Here is a 19,263-nt window from a genome sequence, read left to right on the forward strand (position 1 = left end):
CCAGGGAAAATGTATTGGCTGTGTGCAGCAGAGCACTGAGAAACCCAGAAACCCAGGCAGTTGCTGCCATGTGGGCACAAGCTCTGCTCCCCAGGAGGGTCCCGTAGTGCAGGGGTTTGCAGATGGCAACGTAGTGACCGTAGCACATGATGGTGAGGAGGAAATACTCTGCTCCAAGAAAGAAGATAAGCAGAAAGACCTGTGCAACACATCCTGCATAGGAGATGGTTGTGATGTTCAAGAGTGAATTATGCATGGCTTTGGGGACAGTGGTGCAGATGTAGCCCAGGTCTGTGAGGGAGAGGTGGAGCAGGAAGAAGCCCATGGGGGTGTGCAGGTGATGGTCGCAGGCTATGGTGCTGAGGATGACGCCTTGCCCAAGAGGGCAACCAGGGAGATGCCCAGGAAGAGCCAGAAGTGCAGGAGTTGCAGCTCCTGCCTGTCTGCAAATGCCAGGAGGAGGAACTGGGTGAGGGACCTGCTGTTGGGCATTTTCTGTTCCTTAGGACAGGGTCTGTTCAGGAAACGAAAGCACAGGGAACAATTAAGACAGCCCCCTCTCAGCAAAGGCAGTTCAGTTTTCAGGGAAATCCCCTCCAAGTCAAGGCATTTCTTTTCTGTTTTGGGCTCTCTGAGGGTGCTGTGAGGAGCAGGAGCTCTGGTCATGTGTTACCAAGGACTCAGCTTTACTCTGTTGCAGTGCAGACACGGAGTTGGTTTGGGACAGCTCTCATGGTCACAGGGGATATCACAGTTTTGATGGAAAAGTTAAATTCCTGTGCTGTTGTCTTGGAGCAATTTGGGCTGCAGAAGGGAGGCACAGTGTATCCTTCAAATAATTTTGACAGGGTTTTTTGGTTACAGTCATAACACCTGGGGGCGTTTTATTAGGGGCAAATTTTTCTGATGACAAATCTGAAGAGTGTTGAGACAGGACAGGCAGAAGGGCTGAACTCTCCTTTGCTTATTGCAGAACCAGGAGAGCTGCAGTGCCTCTCAGTCTGTTTCCCATCTGCCCTGCACTTTCCCTTGTGCTGCCTTGAAGATGACTTCACACACAGATTCATCTTTAAAAACTCCAAGATCTGTGCTGAGAGCAGGGCAGCGCTACTTGAAAGGGCAGCTCTGTGAAGTGTCCCCTGTGCCAGCCCAGAGGTGCAGCTGTGCTGGACAGAGCAGGACAGGAGCCCTCCCACAGAGAAACCAAGGGCTGGCACAGGAGAGTGCACACCCCCAAGGGAAGACTCAACACTGCCCAGGATCCTGTGCTCATTTCTGATCCTGCCTGAAATACTCATGGCTGAGAGTGAAAGAGTTTGAATTTCAGTGCAGGCTCCTGAACTGAGAGAACAATGTCTATGCTACAATGCCTAAGCAGGAAACACACCTCAGGACTAATTCCTTTCCTGTAACCCCTGTCTTTTCTGAGCTTTGCAAAAAATTCTCCATTCAATGTGGTGTAGTGGTCTGGAGTTGTGAGCAGGTATGACCCTGAAACAGCGAGACATGGAAAAAATCCTCCCTCAGCTGCCAGGTTTGCTCCTTGCCTACAGCCCTTCTGCCCCAGCCCTGGGAGCAGCTCCCCAGGCCGGCTGAGAGCTGCCTCTGGCAGGTAGCAGAGTCCCTGCCCAGCACAACACCCTGGGCTGCAGGACCCTGCTCTGTCCCACAGCCCTGGGCACCCCTGGCTGCATCCCCAGTTTCACAGCTCTTCCAAAGTGCCCCAAAACAACCCGCTGCTCACTCATCTCATCAGCTGGGGCTGGACCAGCTTTAGGAGATGCCTCCAGGAGCTGCCCCTGCACTGCTCTGCAGCCACAGACTCCCCATGTGCAACCCTGCCAAGATTCCTCCTGAACCCCTTGAAGTTCTGTCTGTGCCCTGCTGGTGTCCCTGAGCTGCCCTGGCAGTGCCCTCAGCCCTGCTGGGCTGTGCAGAGGAGTTGCTCCTGGGCAGAGTTGTCTCTTTGAAACTCTTCTTGCTTGCCAAAAGCTCCCTGTGTGCCAGGAGCCCGACCCAGCTCAGCAGCACAGCAACAGCCCCAGGCATTTCATGACCCTGGGGGGGTTTGGTGTTGTTTACATGAGACTCAGTCCCTGAGAGGAAGTTCAAACAACTTCTCAAGAAGTCAAAATGAGAATGAAACACTAAAGTTTCTTGTAGTGCTAATGAGTCTCACTGAGGGACACAACTGAGAACATGTCCCCAGGTTCCAGTTAGAGCAGAAAACTGCAGACAGTGATGACAAGGATGGACAAGCAAGGGAAAGGTGGCTCTGATGCCATTTCCTTAATCCAAGAGGCCAAACCCTGAGCTTCCTGTGAAGGCAGATTTTCTCCCTGCCTTGTTCTTCAGTGATCTTCCTGAGACACTGGATGTGGGATGTGCAATGCCAAGGGCAGGACGATGGGGTGGCACCTGCCAGGCTACTGAGCAGGGACAAGGAGGTCATGAGGCCCCAGGGCTGCAGGGGGCACTTGTTTCCTCATGGCATCAGGGGCACAGACAGCAGCCATGGCCAAAGGCCTGCAGAAGGTGACTCTGCCAGGGTCTTTCAGTTTCTGCACATCCCTCTCTCATCTCCATCCCAGAGTGTCCTACGGTGTCCATGCCCTGCCCCTTTCCCTGCAGGCTGTCGTCATCCCCCCGGCTGCCCCACCTCATTGACACCTTCCTGCGCTGACATCTCTCCATCCTCCCTGGCTCTTCCTGGACACACAAAGCCTTGGATTCATCCAGACTCCTTCTGGGTGACATATTACACCACCACACTGACCTTGGAGGGAAATTTCTTACTTCTTGTCACCAGTCTAGACCACCCCAGCTGCCCTTGGTGGCTCTAGTTCTTTCTTAGGCTGTTTTCTGCCATGAAGAAAAGCTCCACCAGCTCTGACACCCCTCTCCCAGACCTCTCAGGCTACTCCTCTACTGTCCTCAATCTTCACACCACTGACCCCTGAGTCTTCAACCTCTATATACTGGTCATGTACTTGAGTCCCCAAATTCTTTTCTGGGAGATCTCTGGGACCTCTCCAAAGTTTTGGAATATGACAGTATAGTACTCTTATCCCAGGAAACACAGAGTGACACTTTTTTCCAAGCGTTGTCTTGGCAGAATGAGGCACAATATCTTTAAACTTTCTGGGACAAGGGAGCTCTGAGCTCTGGGTACGGAGGGAGCTCCAAGTGCCAACCACTGGAGTAGGAGCTACAAATCATCAGATCTTGTGTTCTTTGGAGGACCAGACACTGGTGAGACTGCTGTGTGTGTGTGCACATGTAAGGACTAGAAGGGCACAATGAACTGTCTCAAAACACTGTCAAAGAAGGAAAATCCCATAAGACGCCACAAGACACAAACACTGGTGGCAAACAGGAAGGCATTTAATTCCAAGACCTAAACAGAAGTGAAGCTTTTAAAGTAGCACCCAGGACAGAATTGCACTGTGCAGACTGGGGGAAAGAGCAGACAGCCCCAACAGGAAGCCAGGGTTGGTAAGGCAGGTCTGGGGAACCCATCCAGACAAAGATTCCCACCTGCAGACTGGAAGCACACTGGGCAAAACCCACCGTGGCAAACTGTGGGAAAGGAAGCAAGTCCTTGTACACGTGCCAGCCCAAGCTGTGGGAACAGCATCTACCCCCCTGAATACTCGGGGCTTGGACTGTATAAAAGTGATACCCCAGAAGCACAACTTGGGGACCCTCCACTGAGCAGAGCAGGGTGAAGAAGGACCGGCGGAATGCCTCAGGGATCTACATGGTGTGATACATTTACTTCATCTCTGTCTCTCTCTCACTGTCTTCCCACCACCCTCTTCTCTCTCTCTCTTTCTATTTCTTTTTCTCTCTACCTCCTATGTACTTTTAAATCAAACCTGGACTGCTGACTTTGGCACATGGTCTCCTTTGCGGTTGAATTTGGGCAGAGGCCTCTTTTAATAATTGGAACCTGACAGTATCCATGAGGTTTTACAGTGTTGGAATGACCAACTGATTCCATGAGGTTCCACAGAGTCACAGGGTCCATTTGGCTTCATAAGGCTCTGTAGTGTGATAATGGACGCTTGATTCCATGAGTTTGCAAAATGTCTCAGGATTCCTTTGGTTCTAGGAGGCCCCACATATCACAGTGACCTCTTGGTTCCATGAGATTCCACAGTGTCCCAGGAATCTTTTGGTTCCATGAGGTTCCACCATGTCGCAGGGTTCCTTTGGTTTTGTGAGGCCCTGCAGTGTCACAGTGGCCCCTTGATTCCATCGTTCCACAGTGTCCCAGGGTCCATTTAGCTCTATAAGGCTTTGCAGGATGACAATGGTCCCTTGATTCCACAAGGTCCTGAAATGTCTCAGGGTTCCTTTGGTTCCATGAGGCCCCGCATTTCACAAAGGCCCCTTGACTCCATCAGGTTCCACAGTGTCACAATGGTCACTTAGGCTCAATAATGCACACCGTGAGTCTGTGGTTGCAGGGCAATGCAGGGGCGGTTCCTGGAGGCATCTCCTACAGTTGACCCAACCCCAGCTGATGGGATGGGTGAGCAGGGGGCTCCATGAGTTTGCAAAATGTCTCAGGACTCTTTTGGTTCTAGAAGGCCCCACATATCACAGTGGTCCCTTGGTTCCATGAGATAACACAGTGCCCCAGGAATCCTTTGGTTCCATGAGCCCTGCAGTGTCACAATGACCTGTTGGTTCCATGAGGATCCACAGTGTCACAGTGGTCCCTTGATTCAATGAGGTTCCACAATGTCACAGGGATTCCTTTGCTTCCATGGGACCCTGCAGTGTGACAATGGCCCCTTGATTCCATGAGGTTCCACAGTGCCAGTATGGGTCCTTGGTTTCTCGAGATCCTCAGTGTCCTGGGGTCCCTTTGTCTCCATGATGCTCTGCAGTGTCGCAGTGACCTCTTGATTCCATGAGGTTCTGTGGTGAAAAGTCTCAGGGTTCCTTTGGTTCCATGAGGCCCTTCAGTGTCACAGTGGCCTTTGAGTCCCCGAGGTTCCTCAGTGTCACAATGGCCCCTTGATTCTATGAGGTCCTGAAAAGTCTCAGGGTTCCTTTGGTTCCATGAGGCCCTTCAGTGTCACAGTGGCCTTTGAGTCCCCGAGGTTCCTCAGTGTCACAATGGCCCCTTGATTCTATGAGGTCCCGAAATATCTCAGGGCTCCCTTTGTTCCATGAGGCCCTTCATGGCACAATGAACCCTTGGTTCCATGAGGTTCCACAGCGTCCCAGGATTCCTTTGATTTCACGAGGCCCTGGAGTGTCACAATGGTCCCTTGATTCCATGAGTTTCCACAGTCTCCCAGGGTTCCTTTGGTTCTATGAGGCCTTGCAGGGTCACAATGGCCTCTTAATTCCATGAGTTTTCACGCTGTCACAATGTTCCCTTGATTCCATGAGATTCCACAGTGTCCCAGGGTTCCTTTGGCTCCAGAAGACCCTACAGTGTCACAATGGCCCCTTTACTCCAGGAGGTTCCACAGTGCCCTTGCTGGAACACACATGACTGTAATGTTGTCACCCCTGCAGAGCTGCCTCCAGCTCTGGGGTCCAGCACAGGAAGGACATGGACCTGCTGGAGCGAGTCGAGAGGAGACCAGCAAGAGGATCAGAGGGATGGAGCAGCTCTGCTGTGAGGAAAGACTGAGAGAATTGGCATTGTTGAGGTTGGAGAAAAGAAGGTTTTGGGGTGACCTAATTGTGACCTTCCAGTGCCTGAAGGGAACCAACAAGAAAGATGGAGAGAGACTATTTACAAGGGTTTGGAGTGACAGGACAAGGGGCAGTGACTTCACACAGATAGAGGGAAGGGTTCCAGGAGATAGTAGGATGGAATTCCTGACTCTGAGGGTGCTGAGATGATCTTTAAGACCCCTTCCAAGCCAAAGCATTCCATGATTGTGGGATTGGTGTGTGAGCCATCTGGGGCACAGGGACAAAAAATGAGGGAGTTTTCCATTGTGGTAGAAGGAAGGAGGGGGTAGCAGAACTGACACCTTGGACACCTGGCAGGCAGGTTTTGGTTGGAAGCTGGTGATGGGGAGCTTAGTGAAGCCCCCACAATCCAGGAGGAAATGGTCAGTGACCTACTCTGCCAGTGAGACCTCCACAAGTGCCTGGGCCCACATGGGATGCACCCAAGAGTCCTGAGGGAGCTGGAGAAAGAGTTGACCAAGCCACTCTCATTCCCCAGCAGTGCTGCAGAACTGCAGAAGTCTCAGCAGACTGGCAACAAACAAATGGGATGCCCATCCACAAGAAGGGCCAAAAGGAGCATCTGAGGAACTCCTGGCCTGTCCCATTGACCTCAGGACCGGGGAAGTCCATGCAGCAGATCCTCCTCAGTGCCATCCCATGGTACAGGCAGAACAACCAGGGGATCAGGCCCAACCAGCGTGGATTTGGGAAAGGCAGGTCTTGCCTGACCAACCTCATCTCCTTCTCTGACAAAGGACCCGCTCAGCAGCTGAGGGAAAGGCTGGGGATGTGTCTCTCTAGAATTCCAGAAAACCTTTGGCACCATCTCTAGCAGCATCTCCTGCACAAACTGGCTGCTCATGGCTTGCTTGGGGGAACTGTTTGCTGGATGACAAAGTGGTTGATGGTCCAGGGAGTGGTGGGGAATGGAAGGAAATCCAGGTGGGGTTGGTCACTAGTGGGGTTCCCAAGGGCTCAGGGTTGGGGCTACTCCTGTTTAACATCGTTCTTGATGATCTGGGTCAGTTTACTCGTGAGCATTTGAACTCAGCCTTTGTTACTGGTTTCTTCCCACTGTTTCAGAGCAGTTCATTTCCCATGGTGAAAACTCTGATTCCCCAGCACAGTCAGGTTATCCTGAGCTCAGGATGTTTCACTGGTCTCATTTTTCTCCAGTATTAATTCTGGGCCAAATTCTTGCTCTGTAGGTTAGTGAAATGTTAGAAGATAGAGAATCTCACCTTGATCTTGGAGAGAACACTTATAGACTTCTTTATTCCATTGATTTCTTCCCTTATAGTTATGGATGACAGGATACCCATGTAGAAAGTCTTTTTTCTGGTTTTCAGGACTTGAAATAGATGCTTTTCTGATGTTGGTATTTATTGCAGTGTTATTTATTCAACTGTGAGTGTTGAATTGAGTGTTCCTTGCACCTTTAAAAAGTGCAACCCCTTTAATCTGTTGTTTTAAAAATCATGCATTAGATGTCAGACGACATAAAGACAACATGTAGAGATAACCCTGATGTAAGTGATGGTTCCAGGTATCCCGTGTATGGATAAAAGATTTCTAAGGTTTTGTTCCAAGACCGCTGCCTGATTGGCTGCCGCCCCACAAATGGGTCGTCCTGGGGGATGCAAATGTCCCGCCCTGCTGCATATTCATGAGCTCGGGGGCAGGGTTTTGAACCCTTGATTAGGATCATGGGCAAGCTTCAGGAAGCCCTTCACGTCTGCAAAGGGTTTAGTCTTTTTTAACAGCTTATAGGAGATGGTGGCTCTGAGCCTCCTCCCATTCAAATTCAGCTTTTGCAACAGTTGTTTGCAATGTCTTAAGTGTTGAAGGACATGGTGAACCAGATCTAGGAGTTTGTTTTCTGCTTCTTTAGGTTGTTCCTGTGTTGTGAGGAGACCTTGCTTGTTGGAGTGCTGGTGTCTGTTCCTGGCAGCAATGACAAGGCTGAGTGCAGGAACAAGGAGGTGTTCTGGTACAAACCACTTGTCTGAAGTAAACAATGTCTTTTAGGACTTTCCCGGTACCTGAGGCACCTGCTGTTTAGATCTGTAGCAGTCTTGCTGGTATGCTACAGTAGGACCTATGAGCAGGATGGAGAGAAAAACACACATGAGCAATGGAAAAAGAGAGGCCTCATCCACTTCTACTCACCAATTGGGTCTCCACTGGGGCAGGTTGGGCAGGAATGGCATGGAATGATGTGACAGGGTTATCACTGTGTCACTGTGTGTCAGGTTGAACCTCTGTGTCTGCATTTTCCAGCCCACTGAAAGCTGAGTTGAAGCAGTGAGAAGTGGCAAAGCTGCATATTGCAAGTCAACCCCAGCAAGACCTGCATTTTAAAAGTGTTCTTCTAACATTTTACTTGCCAGGAGCAGTAAGTTGCTTGACTGGGAAGAGGGATAAAAACACCTTTGGTCTGTGTAAAATTTGGGTTAGGAAACTTGCAAGTACTCCTTGGATTTTTATTAGAAGCAATGAAAAATGTTGAGCTGCTGTGTTGTCAATCTCGTAAATTTGCAAGTTTGTTTTTGCGCTGAATCAAATGGTTATGTAATTACATACTTCTCTTAATTATTGAGTAATTATATACTTATATACTTATAATTGCTGAATAATCACTCTGTTATAACTAGAATTTAATGTTACGACTAATCGTATAGTTACTGTATATTAATGTTGTTATCCAGGCAACTTGGATAGTTGCCAAGGAGTGTTATCCTTTTAGTTCATATTGTGTTACTCAAAACTGTCTTTTTAAAATATAGTATAGTTAGTCATTGGAAGAAAGATTAATAATGGTATAAAAATATCAGCAGAGGAAACATATGTTTTCTTTCCAGGTTCAGGTGGATGAAAACAAAAATATTAACATGTTAAAACTGTACTGTAGATAGAAAAAGTTTTATTTTCTCATGAATTTGGCATATCTTTGAGCAGACTGCAGGTCATGCTGGAAAGCAGGTGTTACTGCAGGTGACTTTTTCTGCTGTATGCAATGGAGTTAGCTTATAAACTCCTAAGGTAAGCATTTTTCCGGTGAATTCAGAAATTTTTACCACTGTATCATAGGCATAAGAATTAGCACTAACATTTGGAATTTGCAGTTATCACACAACTTTTCTAGAAGATAAGTAATTTCTGAGAGCTGGCTCCTGTTTGCAGTATATAGCAGTCAGCTCTGCAACTGCATGGTTGCTTCGTGGATTGGTTTGTTTATTTTCCAAGATTTACAAGTACCATAAACTGTTGCCAAAAGCAGGAGAAATGATGAATAATATTTTTTCTCCCCAATAGCCAAAATTTCTTGTGTGTGTGTGTTATTGGTATAAACAGCAAGTCTTCTTTTGAGTAGGAATAAGACTTAGTTCCTAAAGACAGTGGATTGTGGCAGACACAAGGTCTAATGTTTGTTCTTCTCCCCCCTTTCTTGCCTTTTCATAACAGATAATGCTAATTATTCTATGGTAAATTATACTCAGATGTTCTGCAGCAGCAAGAAATTCAATGTATGGGTACCCATTAAAGACCTGATTCCATTTTCTAACTACACAGTGCAAGTGAATGCATCCAACAGCCAGGGCAGCTTGATAAGTGATGCTGTAACAATTGTCAGGCCTCCAGGAGGTGAGTAGGAAAAAGTGCTTTTTCTGTGCATGTAACAATTCCACAAACACTCTGTTGAACAAAATGTGATTTATTATCTCAGTTGAGGACTAGAAGTTCAGAATATGTTTGCATTAGTTCTTCCTAACAAAATTGTTCTTTTTGGTTTCTAATTTGTCACATTGATAACTTTAAGAACTAGAGTATGAAAACAGTTGTATAGTTAACATATTGTGAAGGTGAGAGGTGTATTATGTATTTCAATTTTTTCCTGTGAATGGTGGTGTATTCTATCAGGGACAGTTGATCTAGTCCAAGAATAGAGAGAGACTCACCCGCATTTTGTAACTTGTTTTAGAATAGAAGTTGAAAGTGTTGACAAGGAGCACTTACTGGATAGACTTAGAGAATTTGTTTAATAATAGTAATAGAAACCATTGGCAATATATTGAACCAGAATCCACAAAGTTCTTTTGTTGTACGAAAGTCAGTTACAATGTGCTGATTTACAGTGACTGAGGCTCTAAACCCCTCTGGATGTTATCTTCACAACCTGGAAATGAGAGAATTGAGCAAATACGCCCTGAACACTGTGTTTTGTTCATTGGTTTTGTTTTGGTTGGTTGTTGGTGGTTTTTTTGTCAAGAAAGCTTTTACATTTCTAGCTGGTGTAGGTGTGTCTCTTTTGCATTCCCTTTTCATGGCCATCCGGGAGAATTAGCTTTGGTTGAATAAATGCCAATGGAAACAATTAATTTAAGCCAGTTTTGAATTCTAAAGTGAGAACCCAACAACTCTTGATCTTGAGAGATGTGTAGGTGTAGCTGTTGCGTAAGAATAGTGTAGAGTGACATACATCCTTTTTTAAAGGAAAAGAAAAACAAAACCAAAGAACAGAGAAATCCCATAAACCTTACAGCTCAAAATACAGGTAAATTGAAACAGTTTGCCTTCAAACAGATGGATTAGGTTTGGGTCCAAATCAGCAGAAAGACTTCAGGAAAGTGAGTAAATACAATACAGAGTTTGTGTGACAGATTACTGAGAAATAAGGAAAAGGTCAATTTCCAGCACATTTTAGACTTTTCTAATTTTATTGTCGAGTTGCACTTAATATTAACAAATATACTTTGTTATAGAATAATAAAACTGCATCTGAGTTTCACTGTTCATTTAAGACTGACCACTAAGACAGTGTTATTTCTAATTCCAGTGCCACATTTTAATTTTGCACAGCAAAATTTGGTAGTGAAAATGTTACGAAATGACAAAGTAAAGGATCTTTAAAGATAAGCAAGGCTGTGCACAGGTTTATGACAGCCATTCAGATAGACTTTCTTTCCTCATTAGATTGTTGTTGATTACAATTAGAAAACTTATAGCTTTGAAATTATCTTTTTTATGACCTTGTGGTAGTTTAAAAGCAATACCTCATTGGTTAAAAAGGTTTTAGTTCATGCTTCCTTTTAGTTAATGCTCTGAAAACATGTTATCCTGATTTCGACATAAAATCATGCTGAAAAGCATGTGGCATTCCCTGGGATACGTGTGTTTAAATAGAATGAAATTAGCAGTGAGAGTTATTAAAGAAATCTTCCATACTATTGTCCATGGACTGTGACCTGTAGTGAAATGAATAATAAATGGAGCAGGGGTTATGATAGAAGTTCTCTCTCACACCCACTGTGTTCTTTTTCTGTGTGCACACACACACAGACACACACGTGTATATCCAGGACAATGTATGTTTGCCTTACTGTGATGTTTATTACAATGACTCTTTAAATGCTCTACAATTCCATTGCATGGTAAATAATGAGTATAATGGTAATTTTACACTGGACTGTATTCAGTGCCTTCACACTTTGTAAATCATTGAATGAAATCTGGATGCCACTAAAATAAGAAGAAATTTTATTTTTTCCTTCAGCGACCAAGATTTCACTTAGACAGAAGTCCTCCTGGGGGTCCTGGAGGGGTTTTGCGGGGACCTTTTAGGCAATTTTGGGGTCTCTAGGGGGTTTAAGGTGTCCCAGACTGTTTTGAGGGTCCGTGAGGAGTCTGGGGGGGGTCCCTGAATGGGCTTGGGGGGTCCCAGGTGGGTTTTGCGGATCACTTAGAGGGTTTAGGGGGTGCTGGGGAGGGATGAGGTCTCTAAGAGCATTTGAGGAGAACTTGAGGAGGTTTCGATGGGTCGAGGGGGGGATTTCAGGGGTTTTGAGGGGATTTTGTGGGGTTCCCTAAAGCCCAGCAGTGGGGTTCAGGGGGTCCCCCAGCCCCAAGGGGGGAGAGATGATTGGGGATGTCCCTCAAAATCCGGGGGGGGGAGATATACTACATCTGGGTAAGGGGATCCCAGTGCCCCCAGTATATCCCAATGACCTCCCAGTGACCCTCATTGTGGCCCAGTAAACCCCTCAGTAACCAACCAGTGTGTCGCAGTGACCTCCCACTGCCCCCAGGTATGGCACAGTGATCCTCCAGTGAGCACCCAGTAACCCCCAGTATGGCCCAGTAACCTCCCAGTGTCCCCCCATGTGTCCTGGTAATCCCCCAGTAACCCCCCAGTTCTCTGCCAGTGGCCCCCAGTGTGCCCCAGTTCACCTCCAGTCCCTCCCAGTGCCCTCCCAGTGCCCTCCCAGCATCCCTCAGTAACCTCTCAGTCCCTCCCAGTGCCCCCTGGTTCCCCCCAGTGTGTCCCAGTATCCCCCAGTAATCACCCAGTGCCCCTCAACTGTCCCCAATGTATCCCCAGATGCCCTTGACCTTTCTGTGAGTGGGGGGGGGGGGGGGGCGTTTTTGTGGTCAGAGGGTCCAGGGGGGGCTCCTGGAGTGAGATGGAGGGTTGGGGACATCAGGGATGGGGTTTGGGGCAGTGGAATTGGGGATGTCAAGGGGGGAATTGGGGCCATGGAGTGACCCTGAAGACATTGGAGACACCAAGAAAGTCTTGGGGTGTCAAGGGGGGAACTGGGGACACCAGGAGGGTCTTGGGGACACCAGGGGGGGTCTCAGGACTCACCTGCTCGTGGTGTAGCCCCTCCTTTTCCCCCAGGCCCCTTTAAACCCCCCCCCCAAATGTCCCCTAACCTCCATTTTCTTTTTAATCCCCTCCCCCCACAGATCCCTTTGATGCCCCAATGCCCCCAAAATCTGTTTTAACTCCTCCAAATACACCCAAAGACATCCAACCCCCCCCAAATCCCCATCCAATCTCTCCCCCCCGGATCCCTTCAAATCACCCCCAGCCCCCCCCTCAAATCCCTTCCAACCCCCCCCCCCCAAAGAGGGACCACCTGGCACCCTGGGACAGGAACACAGTGGGCTGTACTGGAGGCACTGGGCTGTACTGGGAGGGCACTGAGGGGGCTCAGGTGTCCCATGACAACGTGACCCAGCTCCAGGAGAGATCCGGGGAGCAGTGAGGAGGTACTGGTCTGTACTGGTTTGTTCTGGTCTGTACTGGTCTCTCCTGGTTTGTACCCCCAATCCCCAAAGCCCCTCCCCAGCTCCTCCAGGACCCTCCCGAACCCCAAAACCCCCCAGACCCCCCCAGGCCCCTGACTTGGTCCTGCTGCCCCTTGAACATCTCCAGTTCCTGCAGAACCAGGCATTTCTTTGCTCCCCACAGGGTCGTTCCCACACTCAGAACAGAATCTCAAGGCAGCAGGATGTGCACAGTGCTCACATTTCCTACAGTGCAAAGGGGCTGCAGGGAATGATTCCCCTGCTCTTGCAAATCCCAGTCCTTCATCCCTGAATGAGTTTGTTCAGCCCAGGAAAAACTAAGTTTTATTTCCGTGGAAGGAGGTTTTTCCCACTTTAACAGCAGTTTTGTTCCAAACTGGTTTCTTCATTTCCTTCTCCCAATTTCCCTGAAGGTCACGGACAGGGACCATGGACACTGACAGGGATCACAGAGTTTGTCCTTTGACCATACAGCTCCTACTGTTTGGCAGTACAGGAGAGGTTAATTAGAGCCCAGGTTCCAATCGCAGGGCGCCCCTTGAAGATGAGCTTGAAATCAAACAACTTTCCTGCTGGAAGGTTAAATTCAGTCCCCATCACCTTTTTTTGGGCTGAATCTTCATATTTTGGAGTATATTTTAGCACAATCTCAACTTTTTGCAATTTGGGGTGGCAAGGGTCTTCTTGCTATTTCTGAGGAGTTTTTTGCCTGAATCTGGGTGGTTTGTGTTTTTCTGGGTTGAATCTTTGTGTTTTGGAGGGTTTTAAAGACACGGGATGCCCGGTGAGTTCTAGAGGTGGACTTGGGCAGGAGGAACCCCCAAGCCAACGCACTCAGTCCTTGTTTTCCCCCCCAACAGGATTTCTCCTTCCCAAAGCTTGGGCAGATGGAGGAGGAGGCTGTAAGGAAGAGGAAGATGCCACGGGCCCTCCAGGCAGGTGAGGAGGAAGTCAGTGACCCTTTGGGTTAGTCTTGGGCTGCCTCTGGCAGCTGAGCATGGCCCCCGGTTGCAGGACAACCTCGCTGCCGGGGCCGGAGTTGGGGGGATGTCCTTGGCCTTACCTCTGGACCGGAGGCAAATCCCCTCCCTGTCCTTCTTGCTTCCTGCTCCAGACCCCGAGCTGAGGACGGAAAGCCTGGAGGAAAAATCCCTCTGGCAGAACCTGGTGGGAGAGGCCGTTTTGAAGGACTCCACGGCACAGGAAAGCAACGGGGAGGAAAAGGCCCAGAGATCCCCCTGCAGGAGGGGCTCCAAAGCCAGCCCAGGGTGCTCTGAGGAGGAAAGACCCAGCCTGTGCTGGGAAGGCAGCCGGAGCTTGAGCCAGAGCTCCGAGCTGGTGGTCCCTGAGCAGCCTCCCAGCAGGGAGAAGCCCTTCAGGTGCTTGGAATGTGGGAAGAACTTCAGGAAGAGCTCCCACCTCCTCACCCATCAGCACACCCACACTGGAGTTCTTCCCTACATGTGTGGGGAATGTGGGAAGAGCTTCAGCCAGAGCTCCACCCTCTGCAAACACCAGCACATCCACACAGGAGAATGTCCCTACACGTGTGGGGAATGTGGGAAGAGCTTCAGGGACAACTCCACCCTCCGCACTGGGGAACGACCCTACAAGTGCTTGGATTGTGGGAAGAGGTTTCAGACCAGCTCCAATCTCTTCAGGCCTGAGCAGACGCACACGGATGAGAGGCCCTTCTGCTGCACTGACTGAGGGAAGGGTTTCAACCAGAACTGTAACCTGGTCACCCACTGGCGCAAGAGCTTCACCCAGAGCGGTGCCTTGACGAGACACCAACAGACCCACCAGTAAGAGAAGCCCTACCAGTGCCCCGACTGCGGGAAGAACTTCAACCGCTCCTTCCACCCCGAATGAACCCCCTGATGGTGAGGCAACCCCTGGAGTCCGGTGACTGTCAGTCCATCCCTTTTGACCAGAAAGGATCAGTCCCCTTTCACAGGGGCAGCTTCTTCCAACAGAACCATTCCTGGGGGGTGTGTGGAGATTCCTGCCTTGGCTGGGGACCCCCCAATATCAGTCCTGGAGGTTGAGAGCAGAGATCTCCTCACGAGCGTTGGTCTGGGGGAGTTCCATCCATCTCTAATGAAGAATTATTGCTTTTGTGCCAACTTGAGTAGAATTGCTTCAACAATTGCTGTAGGGTAGAGCACTGTCCTATCTTATCCTGTACTCCTGGTAGTTTTAGTGTTTGTATTGTGCAGTAAATAATTCTGATGAAGATCTTTTGTCTGATCATTTGTAACCCTAAATAACTCATTTCTATCAATAGATCTGATTTACTGTCATTAAAACCTGGGGGACAAAAGTGGTTCAGTCACACCTCTGTAGTTCCTTTAAACTGAAATTTTTGGCATAATCCAAGGCTGAGATTGGATCCAGTAGCCCCCAGCACCCCACAGGAAGTTGGAAGCTCAGGGGGGCCACCCTTTCCAACCCTTTCCCAACTCCCCTGTGCCCAAAGACCCCCATGGGACCGTTTGTCCCACCAGACCACTCCCCTTTTCCACCCTTTTCCCTGTTCCTTCCACTTTTCCATTGTCCCGTCAATCCCCAATTTCTCCCCGAACAGTTTTGGACTCCCAACCCCCACTTTTTTCCCCCTCTCCTGTGAGCACTGAAGGAGAAAATGAGACTGCACACACAGAGTTCCATTGCGGGACTTGTCTGCCCATCTTTCCGGTGTCCCCCTTTCATTGGGATTCCTTTGGAAACAGCACCTGGGCTTTGTCTTTTAGTCCACCAGAATTCCCAGGATCGTCCCTGATCCCACACATTCCCCTCGCCTCATGTGTTGGCTGTGTTCAGCCACCAGAGAAAAACACGGGCTACCATGCAGAGCGTTCAAAGTGGTTTTCCACTTTGGCGAACAGCACTCTCTTGATGGAAAACACCAGTCAAGACCAAAACTCCTTGTTGATCCTGATTAACTGAATGCAGCTGCTGCTGCCTTAACTCATTCTCACAAAAATTCTAAGGGTTCCTTTGCTTCCAGGAGGCCCCACATGTCACAAAGGCCCCTTGGTTCCCTGGGGTTCTAAAATGTCTCAGGAATCCTTTGGTTCCAGGAGGTCCTGCATATCCCAGTGACCCCTTGGTTCCATGAGGATGCACAGTCTCAGAATTCCTTGGCTTCAATGAGGCTTTGTAGTGTCCCAATGGTCCCTCGATTCCAGGAGTTTCTGCAGTGTCCCAATGGCCCCTTGGTTCCATGAGGCCCTGCAGTGTCCTAATGGCCTCCTGATTCCACAATGTTTCACAGTGTCCCAGTGTTCCTTTTGTTCCATGAGGGTCTGCAGTGGAACAGGGTCTCTTTGGGGTCATAAAGCCCTGCAGGGTCATAATGGCCCCTTAATTCCATGAGCTTCCACAGTCTCCAAAGGTCATTTAGTTACATGAGGCCCTGCAGTCCCAAAACGCCCTTTGGATTCTTGGAGATTTCCCATTGTCCCATGGTCCCTTGTGCTTCAGAAGTAGCTGCAGTGGGACAGTGACCCCTTGGTTCCCTGAGTTCTGCAGTGTTTCAGGAATCCTTGGGTTCCAGGAGACTGTGCAGTTTCACAAACCTTGGCACCATCTCCCCCAGCATCTCCTGCAGAAACTGGCTGCTCATGGCTTGCCCGGGGGAACTGTTTGTTGGGTGACAAAGTGGCTGATGGCCCAGGGAGTGGTGGGGAATGGAAGGAAATCCAGGTGGGGCAGGTCACTAGTGGGGTTCCCAAGGGCTTAGGGTTGGGACTGCTCCTGTTTGGACTCATCATGGCTGGGCTTCGCGAACGAAGATTTGGGAAGGCTTTATCCACACTTGTTACAGGCACGTTGGTGACTTATGAGGCCAATACGTGACAGACATATCCGGTTGCAAAAGGCACAACAGAAAGACTCCTTAGATGGTGTATTCCGCAAGACACGGTTCTTCCTGCGTTGCCTTTTCTCCTCAAGAGTGATCCTGCGTGTGTTCTCAAAGGCTTCCGCAGCGTTATAGATGGTGTGTCTCCAGGCCTCCCGATTTGAGGCCAGAGTGGACCAATTATGGTGATCAATATGGCCAAGGCTGAGATGTTGTTTCAGGGAGTCCTTGAATCTTTTCTTCGGGGCTCCTCTCTTGCGGCAGCCAGTGGCAAGTTCACCATAGAGCAAGATCTTAGGGAGGCGGTGGTCCTTCATCCTTGAGACGTGCCCTGCCCATCGCAGCTGTGTTCTCATCAGCATGGCCTCTACACTTGTGACTGCTGCTTGCTCAAGAACAGATGTATTGGTCACATAATCTGACCAGTGGATGTTTAAGATTGTACGGAGGCAGCGCTGATGGAAGCGTTCTAGGAGACGCAGGTGGTGGCGGTAGATGACCCATGATTCGGAACCATACAAGAGAGTAGACAACACTATGGCTTTGTAAACACTGATCTTTGTGCTTTTCTTCAAGTGTTTATTACGCCATACTCTTTTGTGGAGTTTTCCGAAAGCACTGTATGCCTTTGCCAACCCGTTGTCTATCTCCCCGTCAATCTTACCATCCGAGGAGATGAGGCTACCTAGGTAATTAAACTGCTGGACTGATTTGAGCTCTGATTCGCCAATGGTGATATGGGGATGATGGAAGACTTTCTGAGGTGCAGGTTGATGGAGAACTTCTGTCTTCTTTAGGCTGACTTCCAGCCCAAAGAGCTCAGCAGCATCTGCAAAGCAGGATGTTAAACGCTGCAGAGCTGCTTCTGTGTGGGCAACAAGGGCGGCGTCATCAGCATATAGTAGCTCCCGGACAAGATGGTTTAGGGTCTTGGTGTGGGCCTTCAGACGCCTTAGATTGAACAGGCTTCCATCAGTACGATATCGAATGTAGATACCGTCCTGATCATCGAGGTCTGCTGTGGCCCTTTGGAGCATCATGCTAAAGAAGATGGTGAATAGGGTAGGAGCGAGAACGCAGCCTTGTTTCACACCATTCTTAATTAAAAAGGGCTCAGAAAGTGTGTTGCCATACCTGACTTGGTCGTGCTGATCCTCATGAAGTGAGACGATCATTTTAAGGAACTTGGGGGGACAACCTAAACGTTCCAAAATCTGCCACAGACCTTTTCTGCTCACAGTATCAAAAGCCTTGGTGAGGTCAACAAAGGTTACATAAAGACCTTTGTTCTGTTCCCTACATTTCTCTTGCAGTTGTCTGAGAACAAATATCATGTCTGTGGTGCTTCTGTTGGCTCTGAAACCACACTGACTTTCAGGTAGGATCCCTTCTGCTATAGTGGGTATTAGTCTGTTCAAGAGTATTCTTGCCAGGATTTTGCCAGCAATGGAGAGCAGAGTAATACCACGGTAGTTTGAGCAGTCAGATTTAGTACCTTTCTTCTTATACAAAGTGATGATGACAGCATCACGAAGGTCTGATGGTAGTTCACCGAGCTCCCAGCAGCGCACCACAAACTCGTGAAATTTGGTGTGGAGGGCAAGGCCCCCATGTTTCCAGACTTCAGGTGGAATTCCATCAACCCCGGCTGCCTTGCCGATTTTTACCTGCTGTATGGCCATGAGGGTTTCTCCTAAAGTGGGGGCTGTATCCAATTCATACTTTACTGGTTGTTGTGTGATGGACTGAATTGCTGAGTCTTGGACCACACGGTTGGTACTGAAAAGAGTCTGAAAGTGTTCAGACCATCGATTCAGAATGGAGGTTTTATCTGTTAGAAGCGTTTGACCATCAGCACTGAGTAGAGGGCTTTGCACCTGGTATGTGGGCCCATATGCTGTCTTCAAGGCTTCATAGAAACCTTTGTGATCACCCATATCTGCGCATAATTGAGTTTTTACAGCTAGATCGATCCACCACTTGTTCTGGATGTCACGGAGTTTCTGTTGGAGCCTGCTGCATGCGAGACGAAAGGCTGTTTTTCTTGCGTGACAGGATGGCAGTGCAAGGTGTGCTTGGTGGGCTGTTCTCTTCTTCCTCAACAAGTCCTGGATTTCTTGGTTGTTTTCGTCAAACCAGTCCTTGTTCTTCTTGAGGGAGAACCCTAAGGATTCTTTGGAGGATTGCAGAATGCTGTTTTTAATATGCTGCCAGGTAGTTTCAGGAGAGGAATCTGCAGAAACTGTGGAACGGTTTTCGAGCCTAGTTTGAAGGTTTGCCTGGAATCTCTCTCTTACTGTGGCTGATTGGAGATTGTTAACTTGGAGTTTTCTCCTTGTGATGTTGCCCATTTTGGGTTTGAATTTAAGATTGAAGCTGAGTTTGCAGCGCACAAGTCGATGGTCTGTCTGGCATTCTGCACTGGGCATCACGCGGGTATGGAGGACATCGCGAACATCTCTCCGTCGCACCAGGACATAATCGATGAGATGCCAATGTTTAGATCTGGGGTGCATCCAGGTTGTCTTCAGACTATCTTTCTGCTGAAAGATAGTATTAGTGATGGTGAGCTGTTGCTCTGCACAGAATTCTAGCAGGAG

At 48.7% G+C, this 19,263-nt stretch overlaps 1 protein-coding gene and 1 pseudogene across 1 annotated transcript in view; one reads left to right on the forward strand and one right to left on the reverse strand.

Annotated features, from left to right (window-relative positions):
* Positions 1-15,049, forward strand: part of LOC116780078 (zinc finger protein 239-like) — a 57,060-nt gene extending 42,011 nt beyond the window's left edge. The window contains exons 4-5 of the mRNA XM_032674565.1: positions 14,160-14,432; positions 14,559-15,049. Coding sequence (XP_032530456.1) covers positions 14,160-14,432; positions 14,559-14,607 — 322 coding nt within the window. The 3' untranslated portion in view covers positions 14,608-15,049. The remainder of the gene's footprint in view (positions 1-14,159; positions 14,433-14,558) is intronic.
* LOC116779970 overlaps positions 1-19,263 on the reverse strand; it is a 287,746-nt pseudogene that overhangs the window by 140,812 nt on the left and 127,671 nt on the right.

The sequence above is a fragment of the Chiroxiphia lanceolata genome, chromosome W (genome assembly GCF_009829145.1).
Source record: "Chiroxiphia lanceolata isolate bChiLan1 chromosome W, bChiLan1.pri, whole genome shotgun sequence".
NCBI lineage: Eukaryota > Metazoa > Chordata > Aves > Passeriformes > Pipridae > Chiroxiphia > Chiroxiphia lanceolata.